The 20777-nt window shown below is 56.0% G+C and overlaps 1 protein-coding gene across 6 annotated transcripts in view; it reads right to left on the bottom strand.

Annotated features, from left to right (window-relative positions):
* Positions 1-4008: 4008 nt before the first annotated feature.
* IQSEC3 (IQ motif and Sec7 domain ArfGEF 3) overlaps positions 4009-20777 on the bottom strand; it is a 105211-nt gene continuing 88442 nt past the window's right edge. The window contains exons 8-15 of one of the 6 annotated variants that reach the window (XM_046013625.1): positions 18743-18882; positions 17460-17585; positions 16490-16589; positions 16149-16310; positions 13084-13176; positions 10834-10883; positions 10668-10747; positions 7483-7570 (exon numbers count right to left, since the gene is read on the bottom strand). In XM_046013625.1, coding sequence (XP_045869581.1) covers positions 10673-10747; positions 10834-10883; positions 13084-13176; positions 16149-16310; positions 16490-16589; positions 17460-17585; positions 18743-18882 — 746 coding nt within the window. In that variant the 3' untranslated portion in view covers positions 7483-7570; positions 10668-10672. Of the gene's footprint in view, positions 7571-10667; positions 10748-10833; positions 10884-13083; positions 13177-16148; positions 16311-16489; positions 16590-17459; positions 17586-18742; positions 18883-20777 lie in introns of all 6 variants that reach the window. The other 5 variants (XM_046013626.1, XM_046013623.1, XM_046013624.1 and 2 more) reach the window with 5 other exon arrangements.

The following is a 20777-nucleotide window of genomic DNA, read 5'->3' as shown; positions in this document are numbered from 1 at the left end:
AATTTCTTTAATGACCATTCATCTCAAATTTCCCATTTGTACTCGAGTGAGTTTTGGTAAAGTATTTTTCAAAGATTGTATTCATCTTACGTGATGATTTTCAAACGTGTTGTTCTAAAATGTGTAGTTTATTTATAGCTGGTTTGTAGTATTCTGTTTATAAAAACATTTCTGCAGGATTGGTAGCTATGTGCCCCTTCCTGCCTCAATTTATTTATCTGTGCCAAATCTCATTGTCGTGATCAGTCTAATTGGAAGCTTGTCAATTTGATTAGTCTTTTCTTAGAACTAACTTCTGCTTCTGTTAATCTTTTCTGTTGTGTATATCTTTTCTGTTTCTCTGTTTCTGCTTTTGCCTTTATTAGTTCCTTTTTCCTACTGCCTTTAAGATTATCCTCTTTTGTTTTGTTTTATTATTTATTTATTTATTTAGAGACTTTAACTTCTTAGCGGGAACAATCCCCTTATCCGTAAGGGATAACAGTTGGACTGACTAACCTGTTTGCTTCCAGTTCCAACGTTCAGGGACTCTGTGGCTCCCTACGATGGTGGACTAGGCTCCCTCAAGCCTTGGGGGTTGCGAGGGAGGCCACTTCCAAGCCCGGACATCTTAGAAGGAGAAAGGATTGGGGGTTCTGGGGGGAGGGAAGCTGGGAATGTGGGAATTAGAGCCAGCTCTCCTGGAGGCTTCCTGCCTTCCCGCAGCTGGTTCCCACAACTTCTACACAGCCTGCCTCGAGGTTCCTTAGGGTCATGGAAGCAGGAAACTGAGAGGTGCTCAGGGCTAGCTAGTGGGTCTAGGGCGCCTGGTTCTCTAGGGAAAGGAGCCACCCAGACCTGCAGGAGGGATGGGAGGACAGGGTGAGGAAGAGTTTTCATCCGACCCCTTCAATCTTCTGAGCCCAGTTCCCTCACCCTCCAGCCTCTTCCAGAATGGAATTTTCCCAGTGGGACCAGTTCTGTCTCCAGGCTGGAACAACATGGGGCCTCTCTCTGGGTCTGGCTCCTTCCTGGGAAGGGGAGAGGAGCAGATAAGAGGTCAGGCTGCCACTTCAAGCCACGGTGTTCTTGTTGGGCCCCGCATTCTCCTGGAGGGAACATGTCACCCTGCCCTGTGAAGACTTGCCTGGTGGTGGCCTCTCGGGGCCATGCTTTGTCCTGGGATGGAGAGCTCTCCTGAGTTCCCGTTCCCCAGACACTCCCTGTCTGTGACCCTGGCTGCTCTCTTGTACCTCAGTGGCTCACTCTGTGGGTCAGAGGAGAGAGGGAGCCGATGGCAGCTGAGTAGAGCAAGTGAGGAGACCTCCTGGGCCAGGGTGCTGGAGCAGGGTGGAACCAGGCCTAAGAGGGAGCAGCCATGAGCATCGGACTGGCACAGCATTGGTGAGCTATGGAACAGCGAGGCGTCCTCCTGAGCCATTTTCCACAAGCAATCTGACAAGAGTGGGCACAAGCGTCTGCTGCCAGGCTTCCTTCCTAGGCCCCAGTCCCTCAGTCCACAGAGTTTGCCTGTGCCTCCTGCTCTAAAACCACCTCCGTCCCAAATAGCTTCCTTCAGGGTAGCTCAGGAAGGACACCTGGGGTGGGCGGCCTCTTCACTTCATTCCAGGGACCAACATTTGTTGATTGATGGGGACTCCTGCAAAGCAGTGGTCAACATCTGTCAGGGCTGGGGAGGAAGGGAGGCGTACCAAGGTTCACGGCAGCCTTCTGCCAGCCCTTCGGGAAGAAACTGACCCTACCACGGTTTTGGGTAATTCATGCTGAGGTCAGAAAGGTTGCCAACCCCAGGGTCTGGTGGGTAATGGGCCATGGGATCCATCCTGTTATTTCAAAAGGCAAATGAGTTTCCTTGGCATGGGGTGACAGGGAGGAGGTGGACAGAGGGCTGCGTGCTGGCCCACTGGGCCCTGGGTGGGGGGTGGCAGGGGGCTCTTCTGCACCAACTTTTGCTCTGGACAGTAGCTGCCCCCACCTGGCCGGTCCCTGGAAGTGCCTGCCGGCCTGTGTCCAAGCCCCCTCCTTCCCCACTGATGATGGTGCCCCTCCAACTGGAGTTTCCCAGGAGAAGCCCAATTTTATCATTGCCTCAGTCAAGATGGTTCTTTAAATGCATTTCAGGAAGATATAGTAAGAATTTTCATGTAAGGACATTCACAGATTAGGAGACAGTCCTGTGGCAGAACGTCTCTGTTTTTGCCTCAGAAAGCTATGGCCATTCCACTCTCTGAATTGCTCCCCTGTCCTCGGAACTGATCTTGACCTTGTTGCATCTGGCTCCCTGCAGAGGCCTTCCTTGACTGTTCAGCCCCTCCCCATCTCCCCCTCACCTCTCCTGTCCCACAACTTGCTCTGTGAAAACAGCTGGTCCCTTTGTGTTTCTGTGACAGCACCGCTCAGTGCGAGCTCTGGGCGGCAGGACCCTTGTCTGTCCCGTTCACTGGGTGCCCCCCGCACCCGTGCCAGTGCCTGGGGGACGCTGGGGCTTCCTAACCTTGCTGACTGCTCCCTGAATTCTCACACTGGTGTCCTGTTCTGGGCCATTGCTCTCAGGTGCCCCTTATTGGAAACATTCTGAATCAATGGCTGAGGAGTTTCTCCCTGCTCAAGGGTCGCTATAGGGAGAGGCACTGACCAAGGGACCCAGGGGGCTTCTGTTAGAGCCCCGTGGTCTCCCTCTTTCACTAGAGAAAGGGTGTTCCTTCCAGACGACCTCAGGGGCCAGAAGGCTTGGAGGATGGCGCCGCCCTGCGTTCCCACACAGCAGCAGCCCTTTTGGCCTTCAGCCCTCTCCCAGGCCTGGGCTGAGCTGGGTCCCCTCAGGGGTGCTCTCCAGGGACCCGTCCTCAGATTCCTGGGTCAGAGAGTTCCCAGGATGGGACAGGTCATTGCTGGCCCCAGACTTCTCCTGGAATTTCCCGTTTCCTGGAAGGAGGGTGAGGTCACGTTCCTTCTTACTTGAACTGGGGATAACGGGCCCCAGCCTGGGGGGCTGCCTGGATTTCTGGGTGTTCAGAGTTCTGGTCACCAGGAGAGTGGGTCACCCTCTTTACAGGTGTCCCCGGACCCTCTGCCCTGGCCAGTCACTCTTCTCCCACGCGCAGTGCCTCTGAGGCGTTGGCTTTGCTGCAAGGCTCTGTCCTCTTTCCCCACCCCCCAGGGGAAATCGCTCTCTGTGAAGCCCCTGTCCATAGCAGTGAATGCTCGCTCAGGCCCCTTGTCTCTCTCCCCCGCCCTGATGCATTGTCTTCTCCTGCAGAATTTGGGCGTCCCCTCCTGCAACCTGCAGATGTCTGCCCCACACACTCCGTGGTTCGGTGCAGCTTGCCGGACCGCGCCCTCGGGCCTGTTGACCTCCACCTCCGGAAGGGCTCTCCACCCCAGGGCTGGTCAAAGCAGACCTGTGATTAGAAGGTCAGACATTCAGGGGCTGATGATCAAATGTGGTCAGTGGGACCCAGGGCCCCCAACATGGCCCCGCTCTCAGTGGCATAAGGCCAAGCACGTCAGATGGGGTCCTGACCCCTCGTTTCCCGCTCTGCGGGGAGGCACACCGGAGGTCATAGGGCTTCTTCCCTCTAACGTGGCCCGGGTCTCCACTGTTAGCGGCTCTCTTACTTGGCTGAAAGGTGCGTGCGGGCGCACGTGCATGCGCATGCGCGCTGTGTGGCAGCGCTGAGTGTTGGGGTCAGCTCCTCGGCCCTGTGTCCCCAGCTCTGACCCAGCCTATGACTTCCGCACAAGCCCCCAGGTCTTCTTTATTTCAGACGGGACTTCCTAACCGTGTCCTATGGTGGCACCGAGGTACCCCATCCCGGGGTACCCCATCCCGGGGTCAGGAGTGACACCGCTGCGGCCAGAGGACCGCAGCCTGGCAGTCCAGCTGCCCCCCAAGGCCCGCGGGGCTGAGGGCTGCACAGCAGCCTCTGGCTTCGGACTCTTGCCAGCCGGACGCTCGGACCCAAGGTAGGACCTCCCTCCGAGAGAAACGGAACCAACGCAATTTGCTCAAGTGACATATTTCAATATAATCTCTAAAACTCTATGAATTGAACAGATAAAATACCTCTGGGCTATTTTGTTACAAAATATTTGCCATTTGGATTCGTCGCTGGGTGCAGCCATCCTGCCTTTCCCTAGAGAGGTTTCTCCAACGAGGAGAAGTGGCAGATGCGGGGGGGTGGGGAGCTAGACGGGGGTGGGGGGGATGTTCAGCAAGAGGGTCTGTACAGCAGGACACAGGGACAGATGGACAGATGGCTACCAGGGAAGCCTATTGGACGCAAAGAGACATTCTGGCAGGCTGTGGGGGAACGGGGTTGGGGGGCGGGGCCAGGGCCCAGGTCTGATTGATAGGTGGGTCTTGGAGACTAGCAGGCTTCCAGGCCAAGCTGCCAGGGTGGGGGCGGGGGCTTGTTCCAGCTCTAGTGGGGAACTTGCACAAAACTGTGTGGGAAAGCTGTTAATCGTTCCCACTCTTACTTCTGGGGCCGGATGGATACCACTGAGAGGGGGCCCAGGTCCCCTAAAGTAAGGCCTAGAGAGCTGATCCAGTGGGCCCACCCTGGGGTCATGGGGGATGTGCCCAGGACTCTGTGTCTGGGGGCCCAGTGAGCACTCCACTGCCTCACCCACTGCCTCGGGGAGCAGGGAGCCCTAGTGCACCTCCAGCTGGGCCCTCTGGGAGGGCTGGGACCTGACGCTGCCATGGGGAGGAGCAGGAGCCTTGTCCCACGTCTCTGGGGACAGGGAACGAGGTGGGTCCCAACCTCAGCTTGTTGGCTGATCGGAGGAGGGCAGTTAGAGCCAGTGGGAAGTCTAGCTTTCCTGACAGTGAGGGGAGCCATCAGGAATTAAAAGCCCCTCAAAGGCTTGGCTCCAGGTGCTGCTGACCCCAGGCTGATCTGCCTCCTAGGCCAGGCCTCCCTGTGCTGCCAGTGGGGCCCAGGGAAACCACCCGTGACAGCGGGTAAGTCCCTACCCGGGGAAGGGACCCTGTGACGCCTGGGCGTCTGGTCTTCGGAGAGAGGCTCCAGGCATGGTTTCAGCCCTAAGACCTCTGCTGGGCCTGGCCTGGAAAGTCAGGGCCACAGCAGAACTGGGACGGAGGTTGGCGTGCCCGTCAACAGAGAGGAGGGCACTTTCCAACCAGAAGTACTGTGTGGGCAGGTAATAGGGGTCCAGCAGTTGTGATGGTGCCCCTTCTCAGCAGTCCCTGGCACTCATGGTCCCTACCCAGTGAACACACTTAGCCATCTCAGAGCTCCTGTTCCTTCCTAAGGCAGCCTCCCTGCCACCCAGCGTAACTACCGCTCTCTCTTGGCCTGGCCCCTCTTTCAAGGTTCATCCACTCCCCCTACTGAGTCCCCCCAACCCTGACTCCCGCTGTCTAGGCCTGCATTTTTTTAAGGGCAATCCCTGCCTTGGTCAAGGGCACCAGAGGTGACTGAATCTGTGGGCTCCATCTGTCAGCCACTCTGCTCTGAAGGCTGTGACTGGAGCCACCTGTTACAGGAAAGGCACGGGGCAGGAGGCCGGGCAGGGAGACAAGTACAGGATATCAGCTGGGCAGCCACCCGGGGAGGAGGCGGCAAATTGGTCACAAGTTATGGAAACGGGGCTGACAAAGACAGAGCCAGAAATAAACTCACTGGGTGACATCATATGACGTCTGGGTGACCGCACACACACACTAGAAACTAGGTCAACTAGAACCTCTGAGAGTGGGGGAGGACTCTGTGTCTCCTAGCTGGCTTGGGGCACTCCCTCTGGGGCATGGGGTAGGCGTCAGGGAGACGCAGATTCACTTTAGCCCTAGCCAATAGTCCCTTCCATGTCTTGGCAGGCTTTGCTAATGGGCTCCAAGTGGGAGGGGATCTTAACGAAGGACGGCAATGAACTCTTGGCACAGGACTAGAGAGTCCGGCCTGACTTGGGACAGATACTTTCGGAAAGGACGGGGATGGGGCAGGCCACGGTAGTGCCCAAGGGCTTTGAGGCCGGGCTGCCTCAGCTCCGCGGGGCTTCACAGAAGCAGACACTGATTCTGGTGGGCCCTGGGGAGGTCAGCGAGCCCTGCTCGGCTCTCCTGTGCAACTGCGATGCATGGAGGCTCTTTCAGCCATGCCTCCTGGAGGCAGTCGCCTTCCTGGAGGAGGCACAGGGAGCAGGATTTAAAGGCTGCCGGGCTGGTTGGGGATGGCAGCAGGAGGAATGCCGGTGCCTTTACAGCACCTGCTTCTCTCGCCTGCTTCTGTCTCCAAACTGCTCATGGGGGCTGCGGCAGTCATTCCAGAAGGAACCCTGACTTAGGTCTGAATTCTACCTCTGCTGGCTGTATCCATCCCTTGGGCAATCACCACCACTGCTCCATGTGTCTGCTTCCAGGCTGGAAGAGCCGGGTTCAGATGAGTATGTTTAAGTCTTCACCTCGTGCACTTCGCCTTAGCTGGGCACTATCTGGGACTAGAGAACTAAGAAACTCTTTTAAAAGGTGTGTTTTGTGGCTATACGGCCTCACGATTCCACAGCTCTGCTGACGTGATCTTGAGAGAGCTCAGGCGCTCCCTTTCCCTCTTAACTTCAGAACTTTCCTGAAGTCTGAGAAGCCCCGGACAGGCAGGGCCCAGCTCCTGAGAATGTGAGAGAAAGCCCTGGGTGGAGGGGAAGCCACCAGGACAGCCAACATCCCCGGGGGTTAGGGGATCAGCTTGGGGGCTGCTGAAGAGGAAGCCTCCTCCCACCCCTTGCTCTCCCCACCTGGCCTGAGGCCTGGGACCCGAGAGACTCAGGGCTGGGAAGCCGGTTAGACCGGGAAGACCCCAAGGGGCCAGAATGGTAGCAGGAGGAAGGGGTCCCTTGCTGTGTAAGGCCCCAGGAGAGTGAGGTGGTGTGTCCAGATTAGGAGGAAGGGGTGCTCGGACCAAGGGAAGCATGGTGGGCGAGGCCAACCCAGGCGCCCGGGATTGAGAATCTCTTTCCAAAATGATGGTGAGCAGTGGCCAGGAGTGCATTGTGCCGGGGTGTGGGCAGCAGTGAGCGAGGGGGTGGTTGGGGCTGCTGGGGGCAGCTGAGGGCCCCCCCCAGCCCCACCGGCCAGCCCCTTCCAGGACAGCAGCACAGTGGGGAACAGAGTCTACACCAGGCTCCTGGAGCCGCTGGAGTAGCGGCGCCGGTGCAGCAGGGAACCGGGCGGGCAGTACTGGTGGGGGTGGTTGTACGGGGGTGGGGGCGGGGGCAGCGGAGGCTGGTGGATGACCTTGACCGGGGAGCCTGGGCCACGCAGGGGTGTGGAGCCACAGGAGTCGGAGGAGGACGAGGCGTAGCAGGAGAGGGCCTGGCTCAGCAGGGGCTCCATGCGGGCCAAGCAGGGCTTGTCCAGGACAATGACCTTGACAATCTGCTGGCACTGCACCAGGGTCCCAGGGGGTGTGGGTGGCAGCGGCGGCAGCAGCGGGGGCTGCTCCCTCAACGGGCTAGGCTGCGGGTCTGACGGCGGCGCTGGCGCTCCCCTCTCGGCCCCCAGCCCGGGGTTGTGCTGAGACGTTTGAAGCCTGTTGTGAATTGACACCTAGTTTAGAAACAGCCAGAGAAGCATGAAATGTTACAAGACTAATTCCCAGCTGCTAGGACTGGCTACCCTGAGCCTCCCTCCCCAGCCCTTTCTCGTCTCCTGAGCCCCTCGGCTGCTCCCAGCCCCCACCTTGAGCCGCTGGCTGCCTCCCCACAGGCCTGGAGGGACTCTGGCTGCCATACAGAAGGGCCGCCCCCCTCGTGGTCCAGAGAGCTCGGCTCTCAGGCCTGTCTCCTCACCTGGGGTTCTGCAGGCCTCTGCAGTCACATCTCACAGGTAAACCCCTCTCCACTTCCCTCTCTACTAACCTCTGAGCTTAGGAAACAGGGCAATAGTCTTTGCCCTCTCCCTGCCTCCCAGGGCTGTGGCGAGGACAAACAGAGACCAGAAACAGGGACAGTCCATCATCTTTGGCCTCTCAAGCCCCCTCCTCCCTTTGTTAAAGGGGAAGCTTCACCAGCCCTGTCGAATCACAAAGGCACCCAAACCCAGAACACTGGGGGCCTTTGAAGGGACGATCTGGACCTACCCTGTCCTCCTAGATTTCCCCAAGGCCAAAACCATGAATCTAAAAGCAACCCAGACAGCCAAGGCCAGAGCTCAGTCCCCAGCTGCCTTTCTGGGCCAGCCTGCATCCTGGTTAAATTTGTCCCACTGCAAGAGAGGGTCCCCAGAAAGGACTCTAATCGTTATGCCCTCCCTCGACCCATGTAGGTCACTCTGAACCAACCTGGCCTCCTCTTACTAGCAGGGGGAAGTTGAGGAAATGGGAGAAAAGGAACTCAAGTCTTCTGGGGGGGGTGGGACGTGTTTAGTTCCTCACCTTCCGGCTCCCCAGTCTGTAGGTATGATATTGCCACAATCCCCTTCTAACCCCTGGCCCTCTGAGGTGGCTGACCCCTTTCACTCTGAGGCATCCTACTGTCCTTGGGCCGCCACCACCCAGGATGGGCTCTCAGAGCACAGAGGGGGACATCGAGGCTGGAGGGGAGGAGCCCTGATTGCCAGGTCTAGACCAAGATGGCTATCTCGGAGCTCTACACCAGGGGTTCCTAACCGAATTTATTGGCACAGGATAAAATTTCTGGGACCCCTCCCCCTTCTGGGCCTGCGCACTCCCCATGGGCTGCTTCCCTCTCCACAGTCCCCCAAGCCCCTGCTTTGTCTACCCCTTCAATAGCCACAAACCCTGCTGTGCTCAGCACATTGGAGGCTCTCCTCTTCACTCACAACCTCCAGCCTTGGCAGCATTTTCTAGGCTGAGATCCACCCCCCCCAATCAAATGAAGGAGCCCCCCCCCCCAGGTCCCTCAGTGCCCTGCTGAGACACAGGGTAGGCAGAGAGCATAGCTTGGGTCCCGCCTTCCTCCTGGGGAGCCCTCTGCTGTCCCCACTCTGGCAGAAGGCTTCTGCCCTCCACTGCTGGAGGAGACCAGCTCCTTTCTCCACCTGCCTGTATTCTGAGTTACTCCCCAGGAGAAAAGTGGCCTAGAGAGTGGGGCCACTGCTCTCCTGCTCCCCCAGATTTTACAGCTGGTGTCTAGCTATCCTAGCTCATCTCCACCCCCTCATCACCTCTTACTTTCCGATCCCCCTCCACTGCCTGCCCCTCCCTCCTCTCCACCCCAGCCTGGATTCCTTATCTTTAATGGTCAGTGAGAAGCAGGAAGTGACAGCAAAACATTCATTCTGACCCCCTTCTTACCTCCCTGCTAATGGAAGAACGGAGAGAGAGAGAGAGCCGGGGGAAGAGAGAGAGAGAGAGAGGATGGATCATGAGTAGCAGGTCAGAACAGCTCAGAGAAGATGGAGAAGCGCCTGCCAGAGGGGCTCGGCCAGGCAGTGCTGGAGAGAGGGGAGAGGACGAGAGCTTGGGGTCCAGCTGAGAGGCTGGGGGCAGCGAAGCTGCCCTCTGTGCGGGGGAGGAGAGGCTGGCAGGGCCCCGGGGCTAGCTGGGGGTGGCAGCCTTGCAGATAGCCACGTGGCCCTCTGGCAGGGTGGGAGGGGAGGACCGGCCATCAGATGGCTTGTGCTCCCTAGGCAGGCCAGGCTAAGGCAGGGCAGAGCTGGGAGAACAAACCTGATGGCTGGGAGCCTTGTGTGTTTATCTGCAAGGCTAGAGAATGGGCAGCTGCAGGAAGATGGGGAGAAGAGGGGGCACGGGATGGGATACCCACCCTGGGGGCTTGTCAGCTGCTGGGGCAGGAAGCTCCTCCGTGTAAAGGTGCCTCCTCCAGACACAGGTGTGTGGGGGGGTGGGGGCCATGGGAAAAGGGGGAAGAAGCTGGACTCCCCTGGGGCATCCTGGTGGGCAGGCTCCTCCCTCGCTCTGAGTGGGGGCTCCTCTAGCTTGGGGTGGGGCTGGGAAAGGAGGTGTCTGTGTGTAAGAAGCTATTCGTCCCTAGAGGCCTGGCAGAGGAGTGAGGGGTTCACTAGGGTGGGAGGGGAGCCATGGGGGAGGACTGGGGCCCAGTGGAGCTTATAGGGGGCACAAAGTAGGGCCCCCACTTGGGGGCTTAGCAAGGACTAGCTGCGGTGGCTACCTCCCCAGCCTCTCTTGGGGCATCCCCCTCCCACGTGGGGAGTCTTTGGATACCTCTGCTGTCCCCCCAGGGTAATCCCCAAGGTGACCCAACCCTGCTCTCCCTCACTGGCTCCCACACGCACCCCTATGCCGTGGCCCGCTTTCCGAACAGACGGGCGGGTCCAAGGAGGAGCTCCCCACTCTCCGCTGCTCCCTGTCTCTGTTCTCCACCTGTCCCAAGAGGCAGCTGGGAGGGCAGGGTCCGCACGGGAAGCGGTCCCTAGGGCTGGACGTGAGGGGTGAGTCTCTGGAGGGGCCCAAGCTCCTTCCTGGGGGGGACAGACACCCCACGGGGAAGGGACAGGTGGCTCCCCTACTAGAGCGCGTATTAGGGGATCAGTGAGCTGTCTGCTGGGGAGGTGGTTTGGGATCTGTGAGCGGAGTCGCTACGGAGGCGTCATGGGCATCGTCTGCAGGTGTCAGTCTGGGAGCTCGGCCTTGGAGAGCCCGTGGCCGGGGAATGGGCAGAAAGGGCTGTGGCTTAATTAGGCGCTGGAACAGTGGCATTACCCATGCTAGCAGTAACTTTTAATTGTATCTCTTGAAATTGGTAAAATGGTGAGTCGGGCTGGGGAGGCATTGATTAATACCTGAGAAGAGAAACAACAGAGACAGTGAGAAGAAGGACAAGCAGGGGCTCGGAACCACTCACCTGGGTGACCAGGCATCCACTTACCTCCACCGTGCTCTCCACTGGCTTCTCCCCCAGCGCCGCTTCCCTTTTGGCTTTGAATGCAAAGAGCACAGGGCTCACTCTCTACCCGGCCCAATACGAATTCCCATCTTTCCCAGCCACCGCCCCCTGATACCAAGCATCCTTGTAGTTAGCCGGTGTGGACAGAAGACTCCCGGTACCGTGCCACTTCTGACTGGGATGCAGCCCCAGGACGGTGTACTGGAAGGCAGAGCCCAATTCTGCCCCTTGGTTGCTGTGTGTCGACCTTGGGCATGCAGACTACAGGATCTCTGATGGTTTTTATGCAAGCATTGTTGAGTCTCATTTACCCACAGTCAAAGCCTCCCCAACAGGGACAGTGAAAGTCAGTTTCATGGTGCCATTGGCTCTCAGAAACACAGGGAGGCTCCGCTGTTAACCTGTCCCTGACCAGCACAGGCCCCTTGAAGGAGAGGCAGTGTTCCTATCCCCGCTACTTAGCTCCGTGGTGGGGATTCGGTAAACTGAGGCCCGTACAGGGCCTGGTGTGGGAAATGTGGCTGTGTGAGCTCTACAGGGCATTCTGACTGGCTTGGCACACCACCAGGAACCCTGTGGACCTCCAGGGACAGTGTGGTGGCTTTCTCTGGCTCAGTCACTCCCGGCTGCCTCCCTGGCCCTCATCAGGCCTCCCACAGCCCCTTCGGGGAGCCCCTCTGACTGCTGTGTGCCCATGTGTGTATGTGTGTCTGTGCGTGTGCGCTCCCGTGTGCGCAAGTTCCCTTGCTGTGTCCATCTCTCTGCTTTTTGTAGCACAAGAGGGAGCTATGCCATTGTTTGGGACCGAGGAGAACCCCAAGCAGGAGGTGACTGATGGACCAGGCCCTGGAGATAGGCATCCTGGCCTGACCAGGGGGTGCAGCTTCCAAAAGAGGCAGGCTGGGCAGCAGAGTGGGGTGGGATGTCAAGTAATTAATCACAACTGAGGTCTGGCTCTGGAGTTTACACAGCTTTGCAAACAAGCAGTGACCCGTGTACTGTGACCTGATAGAAATGGAGGGGCTGGCTGGAAACTCAGGCCGGGTGGAGAATAACGAATGCGCGATGTCAGGCCTAACCCACACGCGGAAGATGACGTCACAGTGAGAATCCCCGTGCGGCTAAAGGAGCCCCAGGTCTTGCTTGGGAAAGGAATCGCGTCTCCAGAGCGACCAAGGCCTGCGATGCCGTCTGTCCCAGCATCGTGGTGTCATGGCTGTCACCAAGGGCCGGGGCCCAGCATGAAACCCACCAGAGTGTCTCAGCTCAAGCAGCAGTCTTGCTGGAACCCTGGTCTTCTAGTGCTCAGCAGGGAGCACACGGCAGGCACTCGATAAGTGTTTGTTAAATGTAAGAATAAATGGCTGAATTAATTAACCAGTGAACAGTTCTAGATGGTTTACTGGAGGTCTGTTGGGATGGGAGTTCATTCTTACACCACCTTGGTCTCTGATTTTTATTTGGGACCGTAGAGTGGGGATGGCGGTGATACTTCTCCCTGTGGTGGGGGGCAGTAAGGTGAAGGCCAAGAGGTAGAAAGCAGGAAGCTGTCAGTGGCAGAAAGGAAGCAGGTCTAGAGAACATGGCCAGAGCTGATACCAAAATCTGAAACTGGCTTGAGTCGTCTGGAGTGAATAAGTCAATTTGAAGCAACCATTGGGGAAAATGGGTTTAAAGGTTTATCTGGATGTTGGGGTTAGGCTGATTCTGGCCTGGAGCACTTGTGGCTCATTAGGGAAAAAGACTTAACTGGCAGACCAAGATTTCCAGACCCTTCCGCCGTCCTCCTTACTGGGCTCCCATCATAGACAGTAATTTTTCTCAAGCTGTTTCTCTTTCTTACACCTCCCACCCCCCAGTGAACCCCAGCAGTCCCCGGGGAGTCTGGATGCAGAGTGGGTGCGTGCATGGGAGGCTCCCCCACTGGGGCCAGGCGTCTGGACTCTTGGCCCGACTTCTCTAGGGAGGATAGTGACATTTCACAGGGACCCAGGGCCTCAGGGCAGCATGTAAATGGACACGTTCCTCTCTCGTTGTCCTCCTCACTCCCACTACTAAGGCCCATGAGATTAGCCTGGAGCTCTGAGGAGAAAGAAATGACCATGGGAATGAGCACTTCCCTCATCCCAATTCCCCAGGAACCCAAGGCTGGGGGCGGAGAGTGGCCTCCCTGTGGACCCAGGGCCATCACAGGCCTGGGGTTTGGGACTCCAGCGCGGAACCAGGGCTCACCTGTAGGCGATCCTTGCTTCGACTGCGGGTCCACCTGCGCCCCGCTGGACTTGAAGGAGAGCGTCTTTGCTCCCTGCTGCTTCTCCAGCTCCCCTAGAGGATAGAGGGGAACCCAACCTCAACCACAGCAAGATGGGAGAGGAGTGAGGAGAGAGCAGGGAGGGGGGTGCTCCCTGACCAAGGCTCTAACATGTGCAGGTTAGAGACCCAGTAGAACCTCAGTTTCTTCCTCTGTCTGTGGGGATGCTAACGGCTCCTCGAATGTCATAGAGGCAGCAGAAGAGGCAGAGAGAGCGGCGGGCAGTCTGGGTTTGAATCCTGGTCCTGGGACTTCTTAGCTGTGTGGCTATGGGCAACTTCCTTAGCGTCTGCATGCCTCACTTGAGGGGACAGCAGTGCCCACTTCCAAGTGTGGTGAAGCGGATGACAAGAGGAAATGCACCAAAGCCCTTTAGGAGGCAGCCCAGCTCATGGCAAGTGCTCAGTGAATATTAGCTTTTATGACAATGCGGACGAATCACCTGGCACAGAGGACCTCAGTGATGGCTGCTGCCAGCCTGCGTCCCTTGCAGCCGATGGGAAGCCCGCCCAACAGGCTGAGCTCCCCCAGGGAGGAGATATCCCCACGTGAGAATGTCGGTGCTGCCTAACCCCCAGGTCGTCCGCCTTGCCCTCAACCTTGATTCCTCTCACTGCACTATAAGCCTGGTCCAGACATGATTCAATCGTTCCTTCAGGGTCTCTCTTCCAGGAGATATAACTCAGGTTCCTTTTATTAAAGCTGCTCTCCTGGGTCCCATTTTCTGTGTCTCTAGTTATCTATAATCCAGGGCCCTAGACTGCAAACCTTCAAGCCAGCACAGATTGTCCTGACTGTCTGAATCACACCATCAGCCCATACGTCATACTTCTGCTGAGCGGAGGGTTGACTCTCCCCGGAGAGGGGCTGTCTTGGCTTTGGAGAAATTAGCATCGTAATTATAAGCAGGGAGTCGGAGGAACTTGGTGCAAATCTTGTTTTGTCACTGACTGTATGAACTTGGACAACTTCCTTCAGCTTGGTTCCTTATTTATAAAATGAGGACAAGCCTACCTGCCTCGTGGGCAGTGGTGGCAAGGATCAGGTAACAGAAGAGGGCCGGCACGCAGCCCAGCGCCGGGCATGGAATGAACGGTAGCTCTGCTGTTTCCGTTTTCCTTTGTCTATTTCCTTCCCTCCCTGCCTCCCTGGCCTGTGCTTCATCTTTTCTTAGCTGTTGCTTCCCCTTCTCTGCATCTGAAGAGGAAGACCAGGCGTGAGTGAGCCTCTCTCCCTGCTCCCCTGCCCTCTGGGCAGCAGGGAAGGACATTGCTCTTGACAGACTGATTCTGGCAATATCTACTCCTTTTTGCTTTGGGATGGCTGGGTGTGCTGCTCCCAGGCGGATGGGGCAAAGGGGCCTCTTCCAGCAACGCACTGTGCCTCCCCTGGGCGGGACAGAGCCATCTGTAACATTTCCACAATGACAGAAGTGACCTTTCAGGGTGTGTCCTTGAGAATGTTCAAGATCAGCAGCCAAGGTGGCATGTCGGAGCCTCCGGTCCTACCGCTTAGCTCAGGCATGCCGGCAGAATACAGCAGGGGAATTCACACCCCCCACCACCCCCCGCCTCCAAGCCCCACAGTCTGGGCTGGTGGGCTCCTCTTTCAACCTGACTGAGCTGTTTCCTTATGCTATTATACACGGAACCTCTGGGTGCCTGGGTGGCTCAGTGGATTAAGCCGCTGCCTTCGGCTCAGGTCATGATCTCAGGGTCCTGGGATCGAGCCCCACATCGGGCTCTCTGCTTAGCTGGGAGCCTGCTTCCTCCTCTCTCTCTGCCTGCCTCTCTGCCTACTTGTGATCTCTCTCTCTGTCAAATGAATAAATAAAATCTTTAAAAAAACAAAAAAACAAAAAAACAAAAAACGGAACCTCTTTCGTCAACGTTAGAGTAGAAAGTACACAAACCTCAGAAGCAGACCTAAATGCAAGTGCCACGTCTACTTCTAAGATGCCCGATGTTAAACACATCCCTCAACTTCCCCTGAGGCTGGTCTGTAAACTGGGGATGAGCACCACCTTGCAGCATCACTGTGAGCGCTGTAGACAAACTGCCCGGCACGTAGTAGGTGCTGATTAAAAAGCACCGGCCTGTCGCGTTGCTGCCCTGCCCCCAAAGTCCCTCTGCTTTTCCTATTGCCTAATGGGTTTAAGTTAATTTAGAAGCACTTTCCAACAAACTGACCATAGAAGACAGACCTGAAATCTATCTGCTCTTTTCGTTTCTGAATCCATGGTTGTTTGATTTCCCATGAAAGGCAGTGTGAAGCCAAGGGCGATGTTACAGCAGGAAAAGTTTGCAAGTGGGCACAGCTTGTGGGCCTTCGCTGCTCCCTTCCTCAACCACCAAGTTACCTGGCAAACCACCTTCCCCTCCAGAGAGGCCCACGGAGTTTCTAAAATGCCTGAATTGGAGCGCTTAAGAATCCAGGCATTCCTTAGGGGAATCAAAAGACAGCTCCTAGATGAGGGATAGTCAGAAAACCAGGCAGGACCCTTCAAAAAGACCATATCGTGAAAAAATAAAGTGGGGGGACGATCCTAGATGAGAAGAGATGAACGAAATGAAGCAGACAGAGGTGAGATGTGAGCCAGACTGGATCCAGGGGTCTGGTGGGAAGAGGTGCCCCTGGGCACACAGACCATCGAGGCTGGCATGGCTGCCTCGCTCGGCTGGCTCAGCCGCGCTGGTCAGACACAGCCGATCCTCTGCTCCCAGGGGTCCACACGCAGCCCCACAGCCTGGTGGGTGTGCACACAGGTGTGCACGCTCTAGCGACCCCCAACTTCAATTGTGAAGAAACACGAGCAGACGCAGTGGGCCTTGCGGGGAGCTTGGAAGACGGGAGGGGCCTCGGCTCACCCCCCCACATTCACTCCAGGGCAGGGCTAGGAGTCACACTCGTGTCACAAGCAGCCTCTGTTCCCTGCTGAAGGGGAGCCACCTGCCCGCCCCGCCATGCGGCCCCCCGTGGCCCTTACACTCTATCCGGATCTGCTCAAGCTCCGTCACCTCAGCGATGGACTCCTTCAGATCCTCCACAAACTTCTGCATCTCGTCCGAGCCCAGGGCGCAGAAATGCAGCACTTGTTTCTTCTCAGAGCCGGAAAGTGGGGTTACCAGGGTGATGCCGTGAGAGTAGTCTGGAAAGGAGACCCCAGGCCCCCGTGGCCGTGAGCAACAGCAGGGGAGGCTAGAGGCAGCCCCGTGGGGAGAATGACCAAGGGACTCTGGGCCCTTGTCCCCTCCCCCCTCCCTCCAGCCTCCAACTTTCCCCTCTGAAACCGCCTCTGCCATGTCTCCGGGTCTGAGGGAGACTTACACTCATTTTCAAAGAGATGGAACTGCATGCCCAGCAGGCCGACTGATTTGCAGAAGGTGTATGTGGAGGAGCTCTTCTTCTTTGGGCAAAGTTTCAGAATCTGTTCAGAGAGGGACAGACACAAGCACTGACAGCGCACGTGTGTGTGCGCTCGGGTGCACACATGCACGGGGCACTGGGGAACACACAAGTGCATACAAGGAAACGTGAACACGCTTGTACACTTGCACACTTAGGATACATTCACACACATACACACGTTTCTATAAACACACGCATACACATTGCTATATGTGTGTCTACACACATACACACGTGTGTATACACATGTATATAAATACACACTGTCTCAAAATATGGTGTGTTTTTTTAACTTGCTAAACCCCTCAGTGGCTCTTCCCACTGTAGTTAGAAGAAGCCAGCCCACACTCCCTGCCTCTCCCCATCTTTTCCAGGCCTCACTCTGGCTTTATGCTGGGTCCTACTGTCCTGCTTTCCGTGGCCTGAATAGGACAAGCTCAGTCCCCCTGCAGGCCCTTTGCACATGCTATCCCGGGGCCGCAACCCTCCCTGCAGCTTTTTGCATGGCTGGGTTACTCTCATTACTTAGATCTCAACTCAGATGTGGCCTCCTTAGGGATCCCCTCCCTGAGCAGCCCAAGTAACAAACAGAAACAAACTGCACCAAATCCCCCCTCACCGGTGCTTGCTTTCATGCCACCTTCTTCCCAATTTGATAATATCTTGTTAATTTCGTAGTTATTTCCATCTCCCTCCCCAAGGAAAATGGAAACTTAGCCAGTTGCTCAATACACAAATGCTTCCTCAGCGTCTTTCCTCCAGCTGGGCCCTGGAGCACTGGAGCCACCAAAAGAAAGAAATAACTACAGCATTCGGAAGGAGGTCCCCAGGGACAGGGCTGAGGCTGAGCCGAGGCCGCAGGGTGCCCCGGCCTGGCCAGTCCACTCACCACCAGCAGGTCGTTGAAGAGGAACACCTCCCTCTGATGCGCGGCCTGTTTCTGCAGCTTGTTCACATCCGTCACCTCGAAGAGACGGCTGCAGCAGACTAGGCGGCGGTGGGGCACGGACAGCACCTGGAGCAGGGGCGTGGCCATTGAAGAGAGCTTCCAGGTTGTTCAAATATGGCCGCCGTCAACCCGTTTCCCTCTACGACCTTCTGGAGAGCCCCCCCACCATGACCCAGGCTGCCGGCTGCAGGGCGGCACCTCCGTCCTCTTGTCCTCTGCACACCAAATCCTAGTGTGCCGGAGGGAGGGGATGGCGGGGAGGTCTTGGATCTGCCGTGTGTAACAGTCTACTGCAGAGGCACCTGCAGACCAGGCAGATGTGGAGACCTCAGGAATGGAGGTGCCTGGGGGGCTCAGTCAGTTCAGCATCTGCCTTTGGCTCAAGTCATGATCGCGGGGTCCTGGGCTAGAGTCCCACATTGGGCTCCCTGCTCAGTGGGGAGTCTGCTTCTCCCTCTCCCACTCCCCCTGCTTGTGCTCTCACTCTCTGTCAAACATATAAATAAAATCTTAAAAAAAAAAAAAAAAAAGACCTCAGCAATCAAGGCTCTGGGCAAAAAGGGCCATCCCAGCGCAGAGGAGCCCAGTGCAGAGCTCAGATGAGATCCCCATGCTGCTTCTGGGTCAGCAATTTAGGAGGAGAAAGTGGAAACAAATACCAGAACCCACTCTACATCCTTTATATTTATGGCATGAACAGCCTCTGCTGATGTGTGAGTAGTAAACTATAGAGCGTCACTACCAGCTTGGACCATATTGCCCGTGACATAGGTCATAACTGAGGGGCAGCCAGTGGTTAGGACACCAGAGTCTAGAAGGCTTTTCAGCTCTTTCCTGTCTTCTATTCAGTAGGACCATTCAGGAAAGCTCAGTATCCCGCCCATCCTTAGTCTCCCCATCGGGCCATCCGGATGCTTCAACCCTAGATCGTTGGCCAGTCTTTCGCAACACCTCACCTCAGGCCCTCCTGCTGTGGTGGCTGGTAGCCACGAGAAAATGAGGAAAGAGGAAATGGGGGGGTGTGTGTGCGGTGGGTGCCACATAGTAGGAATTCAATCACTATGAAGTGAGCAAATAACGCAAAGTGTTTCTGAAAGGGAAGGAGGAGAATGGGAGGAAATGTCACACAGGAGACAGAAGCAGGTTCGAGGTGGGGGGCTTGGTAGCTATGGGAGGGGAAGTGACCCCCATGGGGTGAGTGCTGTTCTGTGGGGGGCACTTACTGTCTTCATGCCCACGATGGACTTCTCCACCTTGGTGACATACGTGACGTGGTCCTCATTGGACTTGAGCTCCTTCTGCTGTATCCTTTCGTAGATGCCTACCACCAGGTCCCTGGGGATGTCGGCACCATCATCCACACCTACCAGCAATGGAGAGGGAAAGGAAGGTTAGGGAGGCAGCGGAGGGAGGGAGGGAGATATTAGAGACCAGGAGCCAGAGAGGGAAAACCCTACCAGACTGAGGCTCTTCAAGGGTGGCCTTGATTTTGCCCTGTCCCTGCTCCAAAGCCTTCAGTAACAATTCCCTTTACCCACTGAATTAAGGACAGACTCCTTAGCCAGGCACCAGAATACTATAATATAACACACACTGCAGCCTCATCTCCTGCTGTCCCATGACCAGAACCTCCATTCCCTGCTCCCACCTCTTTCGTCATCCTCAAATACAGCCTCCATGCTCCTGCTCAGTGCCTTGCTTCTGTAGTTCTCTTACCCTCCGTGCATTTGTCTACCCCCACCCCACTCCCTGTCTCCATCATGAGAGTCTCTTGACAGCTGAAGTTTTAGCTTGTTCTCTCTTGGATCTCCTCCCTCTTGGACCCTCCACACCCCTCCACACGGAGGCCTGGTGCCCCATGATTCGTTGCTGCATGTATGCACGATTCTTCCCTCACTGGGAGCGTGGGAGGTGGTGGTGGTTAGACATCAGGTGAAGAGAAGTGGAGGAGACCTTATGTCCATCTCCTACTTCACAGTCATTACACTCTGGCAACAAAAAAATACTAGCATGAAACTGACCAGCATGGAAACAAATTTCTTCGGGAGGTAGAAAGAGAGGCAATAAAAAATTTCTTCTTTCTACCTTTTCTAAAGCTGTTTTTTTTTTTTTAATGACTGTATGTTTCTCTTACAAGAGAGAAAAGTGGAAAATAAAGCAACTTTGGCAAGTGTGCTCAAAGGAGATTTCCTAACTTAGTGAGAGGATATTATACCTTGTATAAACAACTCTTTGTATCAACCTTGTTTCTTCCCCATCTGACCTTGGTTCTTCAAGTCAGGCACATTAGCCATGCAGCACCCCTGGGGGCCTAAAAGACATCAGGCTGGGGGCAAGAAAGAGCAGGGACCAAGACTGAACACACAGAGGTTCCCAGCTGAAGATGGCAGGTCACACACCTCTGTTCCTCCTCAACATTCTGGTCAAAGGGAGTTTTTTAAAAGAGGGCAGGGAAGAAACAATGACACCACGGGACTTGGGAAGTGGACGAATGAGCCAGATTGGCAAACCCGAGAGAGTGGAATGTGAAGCCAGCAGCGAGGTTAGAAGCCACTCAGTATACCAAAGAACCACCAAAGGGCTCTGGAATGGGTGGTGACAGGAATCCTTGAAAGTGGAGGTAAAGTCAGGCTGGAAATAGGATCATAGCTCAATCGTCAGTCTAGAAAGCATTTAGATCTCCCTGTCCCTTCTTCCACTCTGGCAGCTGACTGAGGGTTAGTCCTCAGGAAGAGGTGAGATGGGAACTCTGGGGGGGGGGGACCTCAAGCCCAGCCAAAGGTGGGAGTCCGTGCTGAAAACTGGGGCATGGAGTTGATGTCTATGCATTAAGAGACCCTCTCAGTCCTATTGACCCAGAAGATCTCAGAACATAGGAAGCCAGACTCATACCCTCTGGGCAACAGATAAGATGTGTCTCTTCTGAGAAATCAACAGGCAGAAGAGAAAAATCTAAAGATGCTCCTGTAGGGATCCCTCAGTGAAACAGCTCAACAAAATCATCCTATGAGAAAGTCCACAGGTCAGCAGCTCCTGCCTATCATCTATCTATCTATCTATCTATCTATCTATTTATATATATTTAAAGATTGTATTTATTTGTTTGACAGACAGAGATCAGAAGTAGTTGGAGAGGCAGGCAGGGAGAGAGGGGGGAAGCAGGCTCCCTGCTGAGCAGAGAGCCCGATGCGGGGCTCGATCCTAGGACCCTGAGATCATGACCTGAGCTGAAGGCAGAGGCTTAACCCACTGAGCAAC

The sequence above is a fragment of the Meles meles genome, chromosome 7 (assembly GCF_922984935.1).
Source record: "Meles meles chromosome 7, mMelMel3.1 paternal haplotype, whole genome shotgun sequence".
Lineage (NCBI taxonomy): Eukaryota > Metazoa > Chordata > Mammalia > Carnivora > Mustelidae > Meles > Meles meles.
Note: the sequence above shows the minus strand (reverse complement) of the source record. Positions and strands in the feature narration are given on the sequence as shown.